A 19,852-nucleotide genomic window follows, 5' to 3' on the forward strand; every position below is an offset into this window, starting at 1 on the left:
TCCCATGCAGTTTGGAGAGCAGTAGAGGGATGACCTTTTTCTCTTGTGCTAAAAACCCCCACAGCAGGCACAAGCCAGGCAACTGGAGGCACACAAGTGGGGACAGGGCAAGTTTTTCCAACTTTGCCCTAGCTTTCCAACACTGGATTCTTGCCTGGATGGAGAGAAGTGTGACCACTCCAACAGCACTTGGGAACACTGTAATGGTTGGTATTATAGACAGGGCAAACATTTTGCCAGCTCAGAATACGACATGTAGAACAGCCCTTGGCAGTGTCCAAAAGAACAGCAGAGGCTGAAACTTGGCACAGCTGCTTTATAGGTACAAGCCTCAGGATCACACATCAAGCAACTAGTTACACTATCAATTTAAAGTTGGCAGCTACTAGTACACAAAAACCAAGGTATCAAGTGGGGGATTTTATCCCTATCTTGTCTTCCTAGCACATCAAGGAGTGCAATAAGCTGACACAGAGAGGACATGGAACACTAAGCAGAGGACTGAGATTTGAAATTGGGATGTTCTTGGCCTTTTTCTTAAAACTGGAATAAATATGTTCTGATGAAACCTCATGGAATAGGTGCACATAAACCTAACAGCAGCACCATCTGCATTTATTCCTACCATGCCAAAAAGCCCTGACTGAGCTGCAGTGAAAGTAGCATAATTGAGGTCACTGGTGTGTAGTATATTTACCTCAGCTCAGCCCCTGCAGTATATTTACCTCAGCTGCAGCCCCTGCATGAAGACCTGGAATAGATCCTATTATGAACAGCACTGTAACTTGTTCATTACTCCCTGTGTCCTGGTTCTGGCCAGGATGGGGTTAATTTTTCCAGTAGCCAGGAGGAGCATGGCTAGGACCCTGAGATAATTCTATACCACCTCATGTCATGTGTAGGGAGCAAAGGGGAGTTGGGACAAGGGGAAAAGGAGTCTCTTCCAGTTGGGTAGTGTGAAGCAACTGGTTCGGGTAACGTTGTGTTCTGCATGATAAGCACTTGCATGTGAATCAATCGCCTCTCTTGTACACTCTGTTATTAATATTGTTCCTGTTACTGTTAGTTTTTTATTTCATTGCTGTTTGCAGTAAATTGTCTTTATCTCAACCCATGATCTTTACCTTTTGTGCCTCCAATTCTCCTCTCCAGCCCACCACAGGGGGGTGGGGAGCAAGTGGTTTGGAGTGTTGCAGTGGGAACACTAAACTGGGGACCATTCCTAAACCATGACTCCCTGACATTCAATATCTGCAGAAACAGTCAGGTTCCACCCCAAATTTCCAGACCTGAGCATTCTGCCTCGCTCAAGTTCTTTACATATTCTGCATTCAATACAAATGATTCCTCTTTAGTCCTAGGTACTATCTTTGTCATTACAAGTTTGGAACTATTTTTCGTGTATTTGGTGCTCAACTCCTCAGCAAATCAGCATAATATAGTCTGATGCTGCCCACTGCAAAGAAACTAGACAGCTCAGATATGGACTGTGAATCCTGAAAGCACTTACAGCTCTTAGCCATGGAAAGCCCATTTATGTAGTCTCAATAATATTGTCAAACAAATGTACAGGAGCAGAGCAGGAGTAGGTAACTTCTAGAAAAACAGGGAAAATTTATGTGAAAATTTTGTCTGGTACAACTGATAACCACTGGCCCTGTCCTTATTGCCCTTGTGCTTTTTTTTTTTTTTAAACATTAGTCTAATTCTCATTGTGAGCCTTAATGTCTTTTTCTGCGGGAAATTATTTTAAATTGAATCTACATATTAAAATAACTATTTAGAAATCATAATCACATTTTTATCATTTAAAATTATTTTACACTCAGTAGCAAGTACTTTTAATTTGTATTCTTATCTATATTACAAAACTAAGCATTCATAATTTTTTTTTCATGTTCTGAAACCAACTTTGCAGACATTTGTAGTAAACAGAAAAATCTTTATAGAATTTACACATGTTGTCATTTGTCAGGCTTTAAGGGTCAGAAAAAAACATTTGATCATATATTTGATCATACAGTCTGACCTCTTGTATCACATTTCACCTCATCATTTCTCCATGCATTCTCTGCATTTTTATGTCATTTTTAATATCCATGTGAACTGCTAACATTTTCGAAACAAGTTATATTGATGTGGAAAGAGAAATTCTGCTGCTATGTGTCATTACAGATTTAGGAAACATAGGAACCCTTTCACATGTTAGTCTTTAAATAAGAGAAGGAACAATTGACATGGTGCATACCTGGCACGCCATCCTTACCAGCTTGCCTCCTCAATTTTCATGGCCTAAGCATAAAGAAAGAATTTGTCACTTGCCTGAAAAGGTCAGAAAGATGAGATGAAAGCATCACAAAGGGGATAATCCTATTACTGTAATTACGGAATCATCATCTATCACTTCAGCTGTAAACAGAGCCTTTCTGTCTTCACTCAGGACTTGTAAGCAAGTGAAGACATCTACACCCCCTTCACTATTCCAGTGCATGCAAAACCTATTTTATGAATTATTTGTCTCAGTTAGGTTTTTATCATCATGGGACATAAGAAACCTATTAAAACCCCATGTTTTTCATCTATGCATATAACAGATCAGGAGAGAAGCTGTTTCAAACGTAAAGTACAGAACTATATGCAAGCTGTCTTCTAAAGCAGTAAAACAACATTCTTGTAGTAATGGCGGTATTGAAATTGATGAGGGATATGCTAGGGGGAAAATTTAAAAAATATTTTAAAATAATCCTGAGCTATTGAAGGATCACACACTTACCAAAAGTTGACACAGTTTTATAAAGTCCTTATAGCAACAATTAAATATTAACAAAAATATACAAATGACTGCCTAGTGTCTAATTTACAATAAATTGTGATCAGACACACTATAACATTTTGACCAGTCTTAAACATTATAAACATCCTTTCAGAGCACATTTTGCTCAGTCTCAGCTCTCTCCAGATCAAGCTGGTAGTTCATATGTTTGAACCTTAATGCCCTGGTGACTGCCAACTAGTCCATGTTTCTGTAAAGTATGTATGTTATTGAAAAAACTAAACTAGATTCATATACAAGAAATTAATTTTTTTAGCTGTCAAAGGCAAAACTACGTACAGTCATAAAGAAAAAAGGAAACAAAAAATTTGAAATTCATCTACTTTTGACATTTTCTCCCACTCTAGCTGTAACTGTTCAGAAAAAATAACATTTCTAATACCAATTAAAACTATTTCTTTGAGGAGGAGGGTATGGCTTTTTTGTTGTTTCACCAGTAACAAAATTTTTGGTAATGAAATTACAATAGCACCATTTTCTCCATAAAGTTGTCTTCTGGTTATGCTTTACAAATATCTATGCCTTTACTCATTTTATACAGGTGCAGCAGCTGTGCCTTGGCTACCTTTCACGTCAATTTCAATTTCTATTTACAGGCCCGCATACAGGTTTATGTGCATTCACAGAATCAAGGCGACATCTTGAAGTACAAATGTCCTGCTGCCAGCTCTCTGAATTTCAGCAGGGAAGAGCAAAAACATTTTTTGCATGATACCAAATTGATTAAATCAGTTGCCCCATCAGCCTGAAAATCAATTTTCATAGTCACCAGTACTAGCTCCACCCAGAAGGCATAAGCAAATCCTTCACTGCATGTTCTGAACAGCCTGTTCACAGGGCCCAGTGACTTTCTCTTAAAACAAAACTTTTAAAACTCACTTTGAAACTGCTGTTTCTTGGTTTGAACTACAGAAGTAATTTTCCATGTTACTTACTGTTTTTCACAAGGAAAGCTTTCCAGTTTTAGTTTCACTGAATCTCCCCTTGTGTTACAAAAGCCAGAAGTAGTGTCCACTCTACCTTCAACACAGAATTTGCTGGTTTTATCATTAATGCATTCTGTTTTGCATATCCCCTTAGAGTCTATGTCTCTTCTATCCTACATCAGATGGGCATTTTACCTAGAACATTAAGTCATTCTCACTGCATTTCAGAATTTCTACCTCATTTTTAATACACTGACTGAAATGACTATCAATCGTGATCCATTTTAACACCAGTGCAGCTGAATTAAAATATCAGCAAAAACACATACGTAGATAAGTAAATTTAAATTACAGCGACTCTTATGTATCTTTCCAGCTCGACAAACCTTTTCAGATGTTCATGAAGGCTTGCTAGTCTTCCAGTGATAGAAAATATACAATAAAATGACCCCATAATTCAAATCTGTACTTTCAAAAATCAGTGCGCTTTACTATTAGATTTAAGTGCCATCACTAATTGCTGATGAAATGCACTGACTCGTTCTCTCTGGGCTGGCCAGTTCAAGATGCAGCAGGATCTGAACATTCCTCTTCTCAGGTGAAGTGCATGATACAACTTGAAATCTTGGATATCATGAAGAAAGATCAGTATGATGGAGTCCCGACTTTGCTCAATAGCTTGCTGAAGAGCATGATACACCTTGAATCTGAAGCAAAAACAAGACAAAAATAAATATATCTTTCATGTGGGGAAAAAAAAGACAAACAGTTCTTAACAGGGGTCTTAATGTCTATTTTGTGATATAGAATGGTCATTACTTTTCTTAAATTAGTTGCCTTTTAACTAAAAAAAAAATTAGCCTCTAAAAATATAACCTAAGTCTACTATCTTGATATACCCTTATTTAGCAAATTTCCTTTCTTTACAAGATCACTACATAAGAAAGGTGAAAAGACTCATTTAAAGGCAAATAAAAATCAGCACTTTTCAAAACTGTAATTTTAAGGAAAGCAATCTCCACAGGTGGCAGCTTGACTTTTTGAGAAAAAAACAAAACAAAACAAAACAAATGCCTAAACCACTGACTGAGATGTTCAAATGTCCACTAGTGTATGTACATGCAGAGCAATTAACTTTACTAACTCAGAAATTATTCTGAAGTTATAATATATTAAGTAAATTTATTAAAGTAAATTTTGCGTGGGTTTTTTTTAATTAAATGTTATTTTTTATTAAATTATACATAAAAAATTAACTTTCCCCCCTTACAGATAAAATTTTATATCCTACTCACTTTTTACACCAGGGATCCTGTAAGAGGTGTTCAGTCACAACAAAAATAATCTTCCTGCTCATTTTTATACTGTTAATTGTGGCTTCAAATTCAGATAAGCCTGCTTCAAAGTCCCGTTCTTCTAAACAAAACCTAATTTCAAAGTGGTTATTTTTTTCCAGAGAAATGAAATTTTTAGACACCCAGTTCTTGTCCTCTCTTGCATGAATAACGTAGGCATCATAATAAAACTCTTCCTGTTGTCTGTCAAATTCTTTAAAACCAAGTATTCGATTTACTAAAATATTCCAGTAGAAAGCTATTCTCCACCCTTCAAAATGGATGGTTAGGACAATAAAAATTAGTAGCATCACAATAGTGGTAGAGATCACAAAAAGAAGTTTAAATGGAGCACTGTCTTTGCAGGCCGAGCTATCAAAATACAAAACCAGACTACCATGATATTTAGGTGGGGTGTTGCAAATGTATTGAGACCGTAGTCCAGGTATATCTACTTGGGTCATATTAAGCCAATCAGCAAACCAAGCAATGCTTTCACAGGTACAATCAAAGGGATTGGAATCCATCTCTAGTTTTCTCAAGCTCTTGAAAGGTGGGCCAAATACTTCTTCTTCAACTGAGGTTATCAGATTTTTCTGAAGGTTCAATGAATTCAGAGAGGCTTGGTCATCAAACAGAGTTGCTGGAAGCAAATTCAAATTATTCGATCCTAAATCCAAGTGTTTTAATTGAAACAGACCCTTGAAAACCTGAACTGGAATTTCATCAAGCCCATTTGATTTTAAATTAAGAATTTGCAAATTGGGAAGATTTTTTAAAAAAAGAACAGGGCCACCTGGATTTGCATGTTTCCAAAGTCGAGCTAAATTATTGTGCTGCAAATCCAGTATGTCAAGTTTGTAAAGTCCATCAAACATATCTTCCTTTATGTTTGCTATGTTGTTATTGCTGATGTCCAGGACAGTCAGGTTTTGTAGAGGATGAAAAGGCGAAGGAGAAAGTGCCAGATTACTGCAACCTACCTTCCTTAGCATCAATTTCCTAAGGCTTGGGACAAAAATGAATGATTCACTTCGCAAAGTCAAGTTTTTATTATAGGAAAGATAAATATCTTGTATATTATAGAGACCTTTAAACTCATGACCTGTGAGCTGTTGACTAATTTCATTGAGACCAAGATCAAGAATTTTCAGATGTCCCAAGGAAGAAAATGCCCCACTTTCTATTGTAGAGATTCTGGTTTTTGTGAGGTTGAGAACCTGCAAACTGGAATTACCAAGTGATGAAAATGTTTTATTAGTTATTCTTTGTAAGTTTATGTTGCAGTTACAGAGACTCAGGTATTTCAGGTTGTTCAGACCTGTAAACATATTAGCAGTAATTCCTGGAAAATTGTTATTATCCATTATAAGGTACTCCAGGTGGTATAACCAATGAAAGGAAAAATCTTCTATTTTCTCAGTAAGTGAATTCATGAGATTCAGATGTTTAAGGCTGGATAATCCATAAAATGAACGTGAAGATACGTGAATATTATTATGCTTCAGGTTTAAATATTGTAAACTTGAAAGCCACTGAAATGAGTCATCTTCTATCACAGACAGAGAATTTTGGGAAAGGTTTAAAATTGTAAGATTTGTTCCTTGCAGCCCCTGGAAAGTTGTCTTGCGAACGTATGAAAGTTTCACATAGCTGAGTGAGAGGTTCTGAATCTCTGTGTTTGATAATTCTGTACAAAGTTTCCTTGTGCGATTTTCACCAAGTTCAACATTGTTCAGTATGAGGCCATACAGATTTCCAATTGTATGTAAACATCCCATATGAAACTGAAAGGAAACGAAAAAAAAAGAGTCTTGACCTAAACAAGGGGATTATGTAAGAAAGCTGACCAATAAAGCCAAAACTTGGAAAGGTTTTCAAATAAGATTTTCAAGCAGAATAGAACTACTACACTCAGATTGTTTCACAGCCAAGTTCAGACAAACACTTTTTGGAGTTTACACTTCTTGTGATAATACTTCTATAATTTATAACATGATTATCATACATCTAAGTATGATCTTTTATTCATCTTTTCGAAGAAGATAGGAAGTTGCTTAGTGACATACAAGTTAATTACAATTTTCTATCCAACTACTGAAACTCTTTCTCTAGAAGTATCCTAATTATTGTGATAATATCTTTCTTCAGCTTTTTTTTATTGGTATCTGTTAGGGATACGAATATCCTAGTGCAAAACCAGATATACTGTAAAAAAGTTATTAGGTCTTCAGAAGCCAAGAAGAAACCTAGTTTCTCTGTGCAAGCAGAAGCTACTTTGAAATGTAATACTCACACCTGCTTCCACAATATGAATCAGAAGCATCTATCATAGCAGTGGCCCCTCATCTTGATTAAGGTATCAGCTGAGTGATTAAATACTCTATTTGTCAAAATTATTCAAATGCATAAGGCTGCTTTCAGATAGCAGTACTGAAACTAGCATTCAGTAGCACTGCCCAAGAAAGGAGCAGTTCTATCTACTTATCCACACACTGTGTCCCTGTGCCAGCATGGCCATACATGCAGTCACATAGTGAACCAGATAGGGAACTAGAGTAACTACAAGCTAACCAAGCCAAAAAAATCTGTAGAGTTTCCCCAATGATCCAATGCATAGCCTCATTAAAGCTGGTATCAGAAAGAGGGAGGGATGAAGTGGCCAAGCAAAAGATGGTGGTGGGATTACCTCTTAGCAGTGGTACAAGTTTATGCCACTTTAAAATGCCACTTTAAAATATTCTTGTAATTTCTATGTAAAAGTTCTTTAGAGATCAATCAATTGGGAAACAAAACAAACAAAAAACCAAACCAAACAAACCAAGGAAATTCAATGTGTATTCAGTATTCATATGCTGAGGGTCAACTAATTTAGAATTGCCACACCATCACTCCTGAAGGAATCGTATTGTAACATTGAGAAGCAGGTCAGAGAGCACAGTCAGGTAGGTGAAAGAGACACACACCCATGTGTTTTATTTAAAGGAGTGAGTATACTTTTCTGCAATGATTATTTCTTTGGGGTACCCCATAGGCACAAGTGAACGTTCTCTTTTATTAACTAGGAAGTAACACCTGGATTGTGTAATCAGCCTTGCGTAATATCAACTTTTTCCCTGCTTAGAAAGTATGTCAGATGTTCACCTTTAGCATGTACCAAAAAAATCTGCATAGAAAATACCAGGTAAGGGTTCTCAGAGCATCTCGATCCAGCTTTTGCCTGAGACCTCTGACCAACATGGAACCAGCCTGTGCCGATTTCAGTGCGAGGAAAATAATTATGTGTACCACTACTAGAAGTCAGGAGTAATGCTCTATACAACAGAATGGTTTTATCTTTGACCTCAGTGGATCAAAATTGTAACGTAAATGCCATATAACCATAAAGGATAAATCAGGATAGTTTCATTTTATAATTACACCCATTGAATTTCTGTTCAGATGCTTCCTACCTCTTTCAGTGGATTTGATGACAAATCAAGGCTATTCAATGAGGTGTTGCTAAGAAAACCAAAGTCATCTTTTTTTAATTCAGTGATTTGGTTACTACCCAACATGAGTTCATGAAGGTTCTTCAACTGTTGCTCCAATCCTAAATTGGCCGACTTCAAAGAATTATGAGACAGGTCCAAAATATTCAAGTTCTGGAGAGAAGATGTATAACACACAAAAAAAAAATTAGGAATATTTCATTAGAGTCTGATTAGAATTAGTTGCAATGCTACAATTAAAATAAATTTGTAATAGCAGCTTTCAAGCTCCTGCTGGAAGAAGCCTTCTGTATCTTTCAGAGCTGTTACTTTCATAGTGTTCATGGTCTTAATCCACTAAAGTATCTACTGCAAACCAAGGAACTAGTTTAGCTAAAATTCCTTAATTCACTGAAAGCCCTCCTGCTCCAGATAAAGTGACAAAAGCCTAGAGGTGGCTGCAGTTACAACTACTGAAGTATTAAACATTGCATTCCACTCTCTTCATTGTGGTCCAGCCCCATAAATGGGATGTGAGGACGGGGAAGAGGAGTACAGTAGCAGCCTAAAAAGATCAGTACTGTACACTTTGCAATCCTTCAGCTCACGCCCAGGTGCTCAGATTCCTCCTGCACCTGCAAAGGACAATATGCTGCCCTAAAGGCAAGTCTGCAGAATGTGCGTGGAGGTGTCCCAAGCCTGGTCTTCATCACTAACGTGGCAGCAGCAAAGTGAGGAAGGCTAGAACTTCAGTTCTGTTCCCAGCATGGAAGCTGGCTGCACTCATATTTAGTTGAGAGTCAGCAGTCCTACAGTGCAAACAAGTACATTTTATATAACTGAACTGGAATACTGTGTTTAGCAGAAAAATTCAGACTTGTTCAAAACAACGTGCACACTCATTAGAACACTGAACAACAATTCGTATCCACTTTCCTGTGTCCTTAGGCCCTTCCTTTTGCATGATTCCCTGCCTGGTGCAAAGACAGTGGAATAGTCCTTTCCTGCCTCCTGTGCTGATACCCCAACCTCTGCTACAGAGAATAGTGTTTAACCACATGTAAACTATCAGGAAAAACAAAGGTAGAATAAAACCCCTTTTACTCTAAAGTCCTAAGAGACACTACCTTCAACCTAAGCACTGGCCTTCAAAGTCTGAATAATTACACCTCAACCTTAAGAACTTAGGCCAGCTACCACTTTTAGACCCCAGGCAACTCAGATTCCACACCATCCACTTTGCCCGGTACATCAGCTGCTGCTGCTGTTCTCTCAGCACATATCCTGTATGGAGAGGTGCCTCAAAGGGATGCAACAGGGAAAAAGGAATGGAGAGCATTGATTCATAAGGATGGCTGAAACTCCAGTGTGCTTTAAAAGAAAAAGCCTCTAGGCCTCTTCTTTAGAAAAACTGTGGATTATATGTTGGGTATTTTTAGATGCAAAGGCAGCTGTTATGAACACACACTGGAAAATACAGTAATTTCCCTATTTATACTTTATTTACATCAAAATGTGCATTTCTAAAGCTTACCTCCAGGGTTTTGAAAGGATCATTTTTTATATTTAGTCTGTTGTATCCTAGGTTGAGTTCAGTCAGGTTGGTGCAGGAAGCAAAGACTCTGTCAGGGAGCTTAGACAATTCATTATGTTCTAACTTCAGAATCTGCAACAGGGGCACATTTCGGCACAATTCTGGTTGCAGTTTAGAGATGCTGTTGTAGCCTGCATTCAGGTAAACCAGTTGGCTGTACTTGGTCAGATTTGCAGGACCTAGCTGTCTTAGCTGATTATGAGAAATGTCCAAACTTGTTATATTGTTTGGAAGATCCAAGGGAATTTGAGTCAGCTTTAGGTGACTGCAGTCAGCCATTTCATTTTGGATGTGACATTGCTTTCCAACTGATGCACACAGCCAGCAGACAAACAAGACTCTGACAGATAAGCCGCTCCACCAAAGAACAGCACTTCCCATTATTTTATCTGCAAAGGCAAAATGAACACAGTGCAAATTACAATCATTTTGACTCAACTTGCATCTTAAACTGAAGGCTACGCCAGCCAGGCTCAAAAAGTATGTTTTATACTGAGAAAACACTCAGTGTTTTTAACCCATAAAGTAGCATTCATTTCTGCAGAAGAGTTATGTCTAATCATCTCTCTAAATAAAGAGTTTTATTTAAAAGCAATAATATTGTCTAACATAAAAATAGGTATGTTCAAAAAGCTACCAACTTTATTTACTATCAATGCAAATTTCCAACCATTTTCCCTTTTCTGATTAATCTTGCATTGCTTTAACATGCATAAAATGCAATAAATATAATAAATTGTACACAGGCCCCTTAATGTTCATCACTGAGCTCTGAGCTTATCTACACATAAAATATTTATAGTTATATGCAGTAAGAATACATAATATACCACTTCATTTTACAGTTCTTGTCAGTTTTTATTTTACAAGCTAGTCACAAAATTCTAACCATCTTTCCATCTCATAGCAAAGGAGGGAATACCAAGCTATAGAAAAGTGTATGAGAAAGTAAGAGTAGACAAAATAAATCTGTACCAACCTAATCAGAGAAATGGAGAAGAGCCAAAGTGTAGGCACTGCTCATAGATTCAATACATTTATCCAAATACTTCCAGGGAAACTTATACATTTAAGAATTTATATACCCCACCCCAAACCATTTGAACATTTCCATAACAGTATCAACCTCTTTCCATTCTATGGCTCTACCTGTTTAGTCATTACATTTCTAATGAATCTCAGGCTTTTTCACATTTTGTTCATTTTCATATAGTATCCATTAGATTTAAATTCAGCTCATGATCTTGTAGTACAGCTTTACTGGATAAGGAAGAAAATTAATTCCACATAAATTCTGACCAGAATAAAGCTGTAAGAACTCAGAAGGGTTTGACCAGCCTGCTCAGTCATAGAGCTTGACTAATAGCCTTTCTGCTAATCAAGAGTTCTCTGTACCTTCCATATTATTCTCTACAGAATTAATCTTTAGTAGAGGGAGAACAAATACTTTGTGAGTGCTTGCCAGAATGTTTTTTCCATGCTTTAGCAGGGAACAGTAAGCTGAGGTTCCTTTCTTCATTTTTTTCTTTTTTTAAAAAACAGAAAGCTTATACTTTCAACCCTGAAGCTATAAGTGTCTCCACAATCTCAATACACACATATCTGTATTGCCTTCTGCCAATAAATTTGGAACCTACCTGCCAACCTCAATTTACCAGTGAGTTAAATTCTCAGCTAGAGAATGGTATTAGTGCCCTAGTACAAAACAGTCTATAGTTGGTAATTTAACCTTCCTAGACTTAACAGGAAGAGCTTCTCAAAAGACTAACTCACAGGAATACGAGCTTTCTTAGTTCTACAGTTCCCCTTTTCTTTTTCTTGGAACCTGTGTTTAATTAACATGATCAAGCTTTCAGCACCTTAGAGTATTGCACAATAGCAAACAATAAAGCAAGAAATGAGACAAGAAATTAAACCAGCACATTTGTACAGAAAAAGAAGAATCCTTCAGAACTGATGTTTTCTAAAGAGACAAGTTTCCACTAGAATAACAAGACACTCTAAAGAACTGACCCTGCAATCTGCAGCCAGGCAGAAGTTTAGAAGGTCAGACCCCAGCAGAGTTTGGCTCCATGGCTAACCTGCCTTTTCAGAGGGCACACTTTAGGACTGCTCCAATGACCAAAAGTCACATTATAGTGGCCAGAGGGGAACCTTGTGAGTGCCAGTGTGGGAGCAACCCAACCATCTAAGGATAGACATTAGTAAAATCCAATGGGAGTGAGGATACAAGCGAGGGATAGACAGACCTAAAGCATTGCAAAGGCTTACAGAAAGGACTGCAAAAGATGACTTAAAATAAACCTTAATGAAAAACAATTCCCTGCTGCTTACTGCATGTCAGCCTGATCCATGTCCTGCAGCTCACACAGCCTGGCTCTCCATTCGCTCACCACTGGCAAACAGGGAAGGGATGGGGACAGCAAGTAACTGAATCTGTTGGTCCTGCAGGCAGCTTGGCCACAGCTGCTGCCAGACACGGCACCCGTGTCCCTATAGCTGAGGAAAATAAAGGCCCACTTGTCCTACCTCATTCCTCTGCACCCTAGCTGTTGGAAACGCTAAGGAAAACAAAAGGGAAGCTTGCCTGTGACAGAAGCTTGCATCCTAGTCTGCATCCGTCTCAGGGTTTATTTTAGGGTGATCAGATAGCTGCCAGGCTTTGCAGCAGTTGTTGCCAGCTCCTCTCCAAGTCTGAAAGGCACAAGAAATGTACTGCACAGTCACAAAGGGAATTCCTTGGCTGACTTCCAGCAAGGCCCGATGGGCTGCCTTTTTCTGGTTTTTTCTTGCAGGAAATCTGGAGTCAGTTTTACGTGTTTTAGCTTTAACAGGGGGTCTAATGAAGAAAGCACACACCCATTATCAGACTTAAAGGACACTTTTACAGATGGGCAAAAGAAAGAACTACAGTTTTAACATTATGAGCAAGAACTTTAAAAACTGGAGAATTTAGCAAGAAAGCATTCAGCATCTCCCAGGGAGGGACTTTCCCACTGCACCTATATTGCTTTTTCTTTAAAAACACAAAAATATGTTCTGCTAGTTGGGGACCCATATCTGGGCACAAGCACCTAAGCACACTCAGTGGCACCGACTTGGCTTGAAAGTTAAGAGAAATCCAAGATCAAAGAAATCATCCAAGATCCTGAGCAGCACTTTGCCTTTGCACCTCGATATCCATATTTATTACTATGAAGTAAAGAATTTTACCCACTCACCTGGGGCTTTATCCCCTTTAGTCCCCTTTAGAGGCATCCTGCCACTGCACGAGTTCCTGAGCCCACGAAAACCATGAGGAAACACTTTGCCCAAAGCCGGAAGAAGTGAAACCGAAATTAGGGCCAGGCGCGGCGTGGGAAGCGGGACGAGCGGCCGGGCCGGCTCCGGGGCGGGGAAGGGGCGGTGGCCCCGACAGCCGCGGGACGGACGGCCCCGGAGCCCCGGAGCCCCGCAGCCCCTGCCCCCCCCCGCTGCACCCAGCTGCCCGGGTCTGAAAGGTTTCGGAGGTGCCAAAGGTGGAGGTGGCTCAGAGTTGCGCTGCCACTTGTGATGGCTGACAGAAACCGATTTAAGCGCACAGACGTGTCACAGATGAGCACCAGCAGCATCACACAATCCTGCTTAAAACTCCATTACAATTTATTCCTAGCTGTTTCCAGTGTCTCTGAAAATCCTCGTGGGCATACCCCGAAAGCAGATACCCTGAACAACAGACTACTGACAGAGGAATATTACTTTTTTAATGGAGAAACAAATCACCAATGATACCTACAGAGCCATGTAAAATATTCCTTTTTAAAAGAAAATTTGTTTATGTGAGAGAGTAATATATTTCGTTTTTAAGAGAGATAATAAAATATTTTTTATCTTAAAAAAATGTTTTTAAAAGTCTAAGTAAAAGTTTCAGTTACAGCTTTTCATACTGTCCTTTTCATACTGTTTATGAATTCCTGTGTTCCTGCTTTCCCAAAGGCCTGTCCATCAGTTTTCCTGGAGAGGATTTCCTCGGTATAAGCCTCTGGATGTGACAAGAAGTGCTACTGCTTTGGCTGCATTGGCACTGATGAATCCTCTGCAGGGCTCATCCAGCTGTACTTAGGACACACCAACACCTCAATTTGCCTTACATATTTAAGTAGTTGTGCTGTCCCCTCTTGAGTGAAGACTGGGTAGCTGCAGACTAACACAGGAAAGAATAAATTGGGATCTATTTATTCACTGAAAGTGTTTGAAATGACAGCCTGCAGCAATGTGTTAACTGCTTACCCATCAGGAGCTCTGGGGAGGGAGGGAGCTTGTGCTGGTTTCTACCCTATATCACATTAAATCTGGGACTATTGAGAGATTTGCCCAGGAGGTAGGCTGGGTAACAAACAGGTTAGGGCCCTTACTTCCAGCTTCTGTTCTCTGAATTCTTTCAGCAACTGCTGAATATAAATTAGTATTTTTTCTTGGAGTTAAGACACAAACTGAGACCGGAACCAAGTTCCTTTGGAGCTGAAAGGCTCTAAAGCCTCTTTCATTCCCATTTCACAGTTAAACCTTGATAGAGTCATAGAATCATGGAATCAACTGGGTTGGAAAAGACCTCTGAGATCATCAAGGTCAGCCCTTGATCCAACACCGCCATGGTTATTAGATCATGGCACTAAATGCCACATCCAGTCTCATCTTAAAACCCTCCAGGGACAGTGAATTCACCACCTCCCTGGGCAGCCCATTCCAATGTCTGATTACTCTCCACCCGGAGGTGGTTTTAGCCACAGGACAGACATGCTTTCCCTGCCTGCAGAAATAGGACATGCTGCAGGGGAGTTACTCCTCCAGTAGAAGGCAGCAGCTTTCTGCTCCATACCACACATCCCGTTCCTTTTGCCTAATGCCCACGGATGGTTCTGAGGATCACGGTGCTCTGTGTCAGTGACAACAGGCAGCTGCTGCAGTGACAGAGGAGAAAAGGGAATCTGTGCCCCCACTGCTCCCTGCCCCTGCTGTGGGCGCAGCCTTGGCTTCAAAACGCTTGGCTGCTCTAGGGGAGGCTTGTAAGTTGAAATAAGTTTACAGGGTACCCAAAAAAGCTTATGCGTGCAGCTATCAAACTACACTTTACTCAGTATGCTGGTTCAAACCACCACCAACTACTTGAATGAATCAAAGCAATTTAAAATCTCAAAGTTGTGAGCCCCGATCTTTCTTAAACCACTGACTCAGAATAATTACTCAGGAGAACCTTGCCTAGGAGCTGAGAACTGCAGTTTGGCTGGCTTAAGAACAAAGGAGAGTCATATGCAGCAGAGGTATCATTTGTTTCATTCTCAATGTTGTCTGAAGCAGTCCTTTACAAAGCTGGGTTTGCTGGTGGTTTTTCTTGCTGAAGGTTTAAGCATAGGCAAGGCTGATAATTGGTACGGGATTTTTTGCTTAAGATGGCCATGTCTTGCATGTATTCATATTTCTTTCAGTGTGCCATTCACATACAGCTGTTGGACTTCAATGTCTGTCAGACATGGAGGTAGCAGGTCTCGGTGCTTTCACCAACTTTTGTCCTCAGCTTAACAAATTACCTTCAGCCATTTCCTGCCTAGACAGCTTTTCCAGGTGTTTCAGGTGTTTTTGTTAAAGAAAACTGTTTTTCTTTGCCTCTATAATTTTGTGAAAGGCGACCCTACTTTGGTCTTCAGTTTAAGCCGAATTACTCTTGCTGAGTTCTTAGATCTAGTCACTGTGAAGTGTGTGTATGATACCAGGCCCTGCCTTTGTAATGGTGTATCAAAAGCTGAATGTAAGAAACGTAAACACCCTTATTCATTGCAAGCAAAGGTTACATTTTCCTCATGAAACATGATGCAATGAGCACAAGTTTCTCTCTTAAGCAGTTTGCCAAAATAGTTCACATTAACTTTTTGTCTCCACTCTTCCTTATCCTGGCAGTTAATGTTGCTGTATCTTAATCTGAGCTAGCATGAAAAAAAAACCAAAAGCAACTGCATAAGCATTGCTGTCAAAGTACCTACGATTGTGGAGGTATCAGGTGGTAACGTGTCTTTGAGCCCTATGCTACTTCTTTCTTACTCCTTCAGTTTTGGCCTTCTTGTTCCCCTCAAAGTTCTTAATGACAGAATTTCTACACCTTTAAACATAAAGGCTGGAGACATGTTCTTTGCAAATACACATAAGTGGATATTAAGGTTTTCCAGGCAGGTTCTTGAATGCTCAATGAAGCCATTTTGCTGGGACACCATTTCTTGCTGCATTATTACAGTTTAATCACTGTAGCTTTTTTTAAGGTGCACAGAAAATGCAACTCTAATGCTAAACCATCACAAGTGAAACATCATTGATAACCTGAGATAGAGAAGAATGTGCATGTCACTAAAACTTCCACTTGACCCTACAGTTGGGATCAGCTCCTGAAGACACAAAAATAAGCAGGAACCTCGTACAGGAATGGGCTGTGCCTACAGTGACTCAGTCCCAAATGTCAAATTCACAGCAACACACACATTGCCTACAGGTACTGTGGCACTGAACAGAGACAGTTCCATCAATTACTGTGTTTACTCATCTGTTGCACTAGTTAAGAAATTAATTTAATGTCATATGAAGTCCCAATAATGCTAACAAAAGTAATGCAAAAGCACAGATCAAATCCTCACTTCTGTTTGCTTTTTGGACTCACAACAATTTATTTGATACTAAGGGTCCTGTTGCAGTCATCCCTATTTGCCAGATTGAAAGTAAAGCAACCTATTCTCTGATTACTTGCGTATTTAATCTAAATTTGTTACACTGCATAGCTGTAGTCTCTATTTCTGTCCACTATTCAGATGGAATGCTTTATTACAAGAAGCTCGTAATCCAAAGCAGTCCTATCTCCTTGAATGTTAGTGACCAAAGCCCTCCCATTCCATCCCCCGTTTCCTTCCCTCCCCACCCCAAGTTATTTTTGTCAAAATTGGATGCAAAACATGAAATAGCACTGAAACCAAGAGCAGCTGTGCAAACACCTGCAACAGCTCTCTCAGTATAAAATTTCAGTTTCTTCTGTCTCTTCAAGTGTTTTTAATATTGTGGTGTTGGAATAAATGGATGTGGGCAACAGATAGCCCTGCTGTGATATTTTAAATTCTCTCTGTGAAGTTCATTTGATGCTTCAGAATATCCCGCGCTAACACAGAATCTGCACCTTTTTCACCCCATGTCTGTCTTGCCCCCACCTCCCCTCCGACTGAGCACTTTGGTTGGCATTACTGGCCACACCAGGGTGACACCACCGTGACTTTAGTCAGACTTCAAGCTCCTGCCACCCACTTTCCTTATTGAGGCTGAAGGTTTTGCTCTCGCAGCTCTGGCCCTCACACAAACCCCTCTACCACATTGAGAAGAAGCTGCTACAGCATCCAGCTACAGACACTGTGCAAGTGCTACTTATCAGTGCCTTTTGGTAGGATGAGACACTGAGGGACCTAAACTTAAGTTCTGGAAGGCCCAGATACTCCCCCCTCCCCACTGAGATCTAAAGCAAAAAAGGGTCAGTGAGCTGCACTGCATTTTAATTGCACCAATACAGTTAAATATTAAATGGAGAAAGCACCTCTACATAGCAAATGGAGAACAAACATTTACATAGTAAAGCTGTAAGATGTAGAGACTATTAAAGTTTTACTCCAGTTGTCTATACATGACTATCCCACTGAGTTTTTGGTGTTAAAATTTTAAATGTAAAGCAAAATTAACATTTTCTGGTTCATATAGAATAAGCAAGTTATTGAGAAACAAAGTTTCCTCCCTCATAAGCCAACACTGATGGGGGGGGCAGGGCATGACACCCTGTGTTTTTTCATACCATTACTCCATCTAATAGCGTGGGTAGAAGAGAGCAACACTTTTCTGAATACACTTGATTTTCCCCATACACACATCACAAAGGGGCATATGCTGATATCTGCCAGGACAGTTACCCAAGGGGAGTTAACACTACCAAGTTAAACACTGATCAGCTGGGAAAAGAGTTCACTAGCAAAGCTATTCTCCCACACATGGTCAGTGCCAAGTGGAGAGAACATGTCACTGAAGGGCGACAGGGATCCTTCATACCCAGAGTCATTACAGGCATCCAACAAGTAGTTTGAGGCTTCAAGGCTACGATGAGAAGAAAGCAAATGAGAAATGCCCAGTTCAGGCATGAAGCTGTCTACAGGTTCCTCCTTCACAGACACTGGGACCTCAGGGATAGCCTCGTCTTCAGATGACAAGAGAGATTCTTTCTCAATTTTCACTAGCATATTGGTTTGGTTGCTTGCTTCAACAGGAATCTCCAGTATTAGGGGCTTTGTATATACATGATCAAACCTTATCAATTCATCAATGGCCTCCAGCTTAGCTGATGGGGACCCCAAAGGAGGAGAGATGGAGGTCGATATGGAATTTGTTTCTCCAAAGATCTCTTTCTCCAGCTTTTCCAGGCAGGTTGATTCTGAATCAGCACATCTGAGAAACATCTCTGGGTCCAGACTGTCCAGAAAGCCCAACAGGAGATCAGGCTCAGAGTTGACACAAATGTGGAAAAGGGTACCTGAGGACCGGCAGGCAGACTGTGTTCGTTAGCATTCTCCCAAACCTCAAGGACAGGAGAATTTGTTTCCATGCACTTCTTTTATATTCCTTTTGTGGAGTTAAAAAAATGTTTGTGAATAAAAGCTGCGAACATGACCTGAGCAGGTAGCTGAGAACTCCAGACATTGTTTTGGATTTAAGCTACCTAGTAGCCAGCCATGAGCAGTGGCTCTGGCTAAGTGTTTGTTACCTGAAGATAACATGCAAAATGCCAGCAAACATGCACAGATAAACTACAACATTTGCTCATCAGCTTTGACACCATGGTGTACAGTTTTCTGATGTGTTGCACTGACTGTAAAGATCAACTGCACCTGCAGAATAAGTCACATTATCAGAGCAGAACAGATCACATCTGAAAAATTCTGGCCCAATAAGAGCATTTATGAGAGCTCATTTCAGTACAATTAGGTTGCTTTACTTAGCCTACCCAGGATGCAAGTTAGAGAACTAAGATTTCAGCTCTAGGATGGATTCCTGTTCAAAACAACCTCTCCTCTCTTTTTTGTGACAGTAACAAAGGCAGCCTTTGCAACCCTTTTCTCTGCATGTTCCACTGCTCCAGCGAGGATGCATCACTACCAGTACACGTACTATGTCAGTGCCTTTACTTTCCATCCAGAGAATTCTAATCCCAAAGAGAGAACCATGGAGCCAGAGAAATGAGAAGTCAGTCACTTTTAAGTTAACCTTTTAGACAGGGTTAGAAGGTCAAAACATTTCACTCCATTATGCCAACATTTTTTAAAAGAGGTATCTCGATGTTTCATGTTTGCAGCACTGGACTTATGTATATTTTTTTCCTATTAAATGTTTTAGCTTTTTTTCATACTGACGTTGTAAAGAAGTTGGGATTTAGGAGTTGGATACCCTTGTATTGTGGAAATATTTTTCTACCTCTAAGAACCCTCCCCAAAAGGTGACAGTCTTCTTAAAATCTTGTTCTTTTCCAGCTTTCTCAATTAAGCATGCATATTAAAGATTTTTGATGTGCAGTAGTTTCTATTTAACAGCATCTCCCCGCAGAATTTAATTGTCTGGTTTCAGAATCCCTTCCTTTTTTTGATGTTCCCCTT

At 39.6% G+C, this 19,852-nt stretch overlaps 2 protein-coding genes across 5 annotated transcripts in view; both read right to left on the bottom strand.

The window, feature by feature from the left end:
- Positions 1-19,852, bottom strand: part of TLR3 (toll like receptor 3) — a 45,203-nt gene that overhangs the window by 7,392 nt on the left and 17,959 nt on the right. Inside the window, exons 1-6 of one of the 4 annotated variants that reach the window (XM_027676548.1) lie at positions 13,379-13,491; positions 10,098-10,546; positions 8,546-8,737; positions 5,055-6,880; positions 4,298-4,466; positions 2,249-2,292 (exon numbers count right to left, since the gene is read on the bottom strand). In XM_027676548.1, coding sequence (XP_027532349.1) covers positions 2,263-2,292; positions 4,298-4,466; positions 5,055-6,880; positions 8,546-8,737; positions 10,098-10,546; positions 13,379-13,415 — 2,703 coding nt within the window. In that variant the 5' untranslated portion in view covers positions 13,416-13,491 and the 3' untranslated portion in view covers positions 2,249-2,262. Of the gene's footprint in view, positions 1-753; positions 2,293-2,476; positions 4,467-5,054; positions 6,881-8,545; positions 8,738-10,097; positions 10,547-13,378; positions 13,492-19,852 lie in introns of those variants that run through there. The other 3 variants (XM_027676547.1, XM_027676546.1, XM_027676550.1) reach the window with 3 other exon arrangements.
- Positions 17,921-19,852, bottom strand: part of LOC113964503 — an 89,683-nt gene continuing 87,751 nt past the window's right edge. The window contains exon 2 of the mRNA XM_027676854.1: positions 17,921-18,735. Coding sequence (XP_027532655.1) covers positions 18,146-18,735 — 590 coding nt within the window. The 3' untranslated portion in view covers positions 17,921-18,145. The remainder of the gene's footprint in view (positions 18,736-19,852) is intronic.

This window comes from Neopelma chrysocephalum, unplaced genomic scaffold (genome assembly GCF_003984885.1).
Source record: "Neopelma chrysocephalum unplaced genomic scaffold, ASM398488v2 Primary Assembly neopelma1_42, whole genome shotgun sequence".
Lineage (NCBI taxonomy): Eukaryota > Metazoa > Chordata > Aves > Passeriformes > Pipridae > Neopelma > Neopelma chrysocephalum.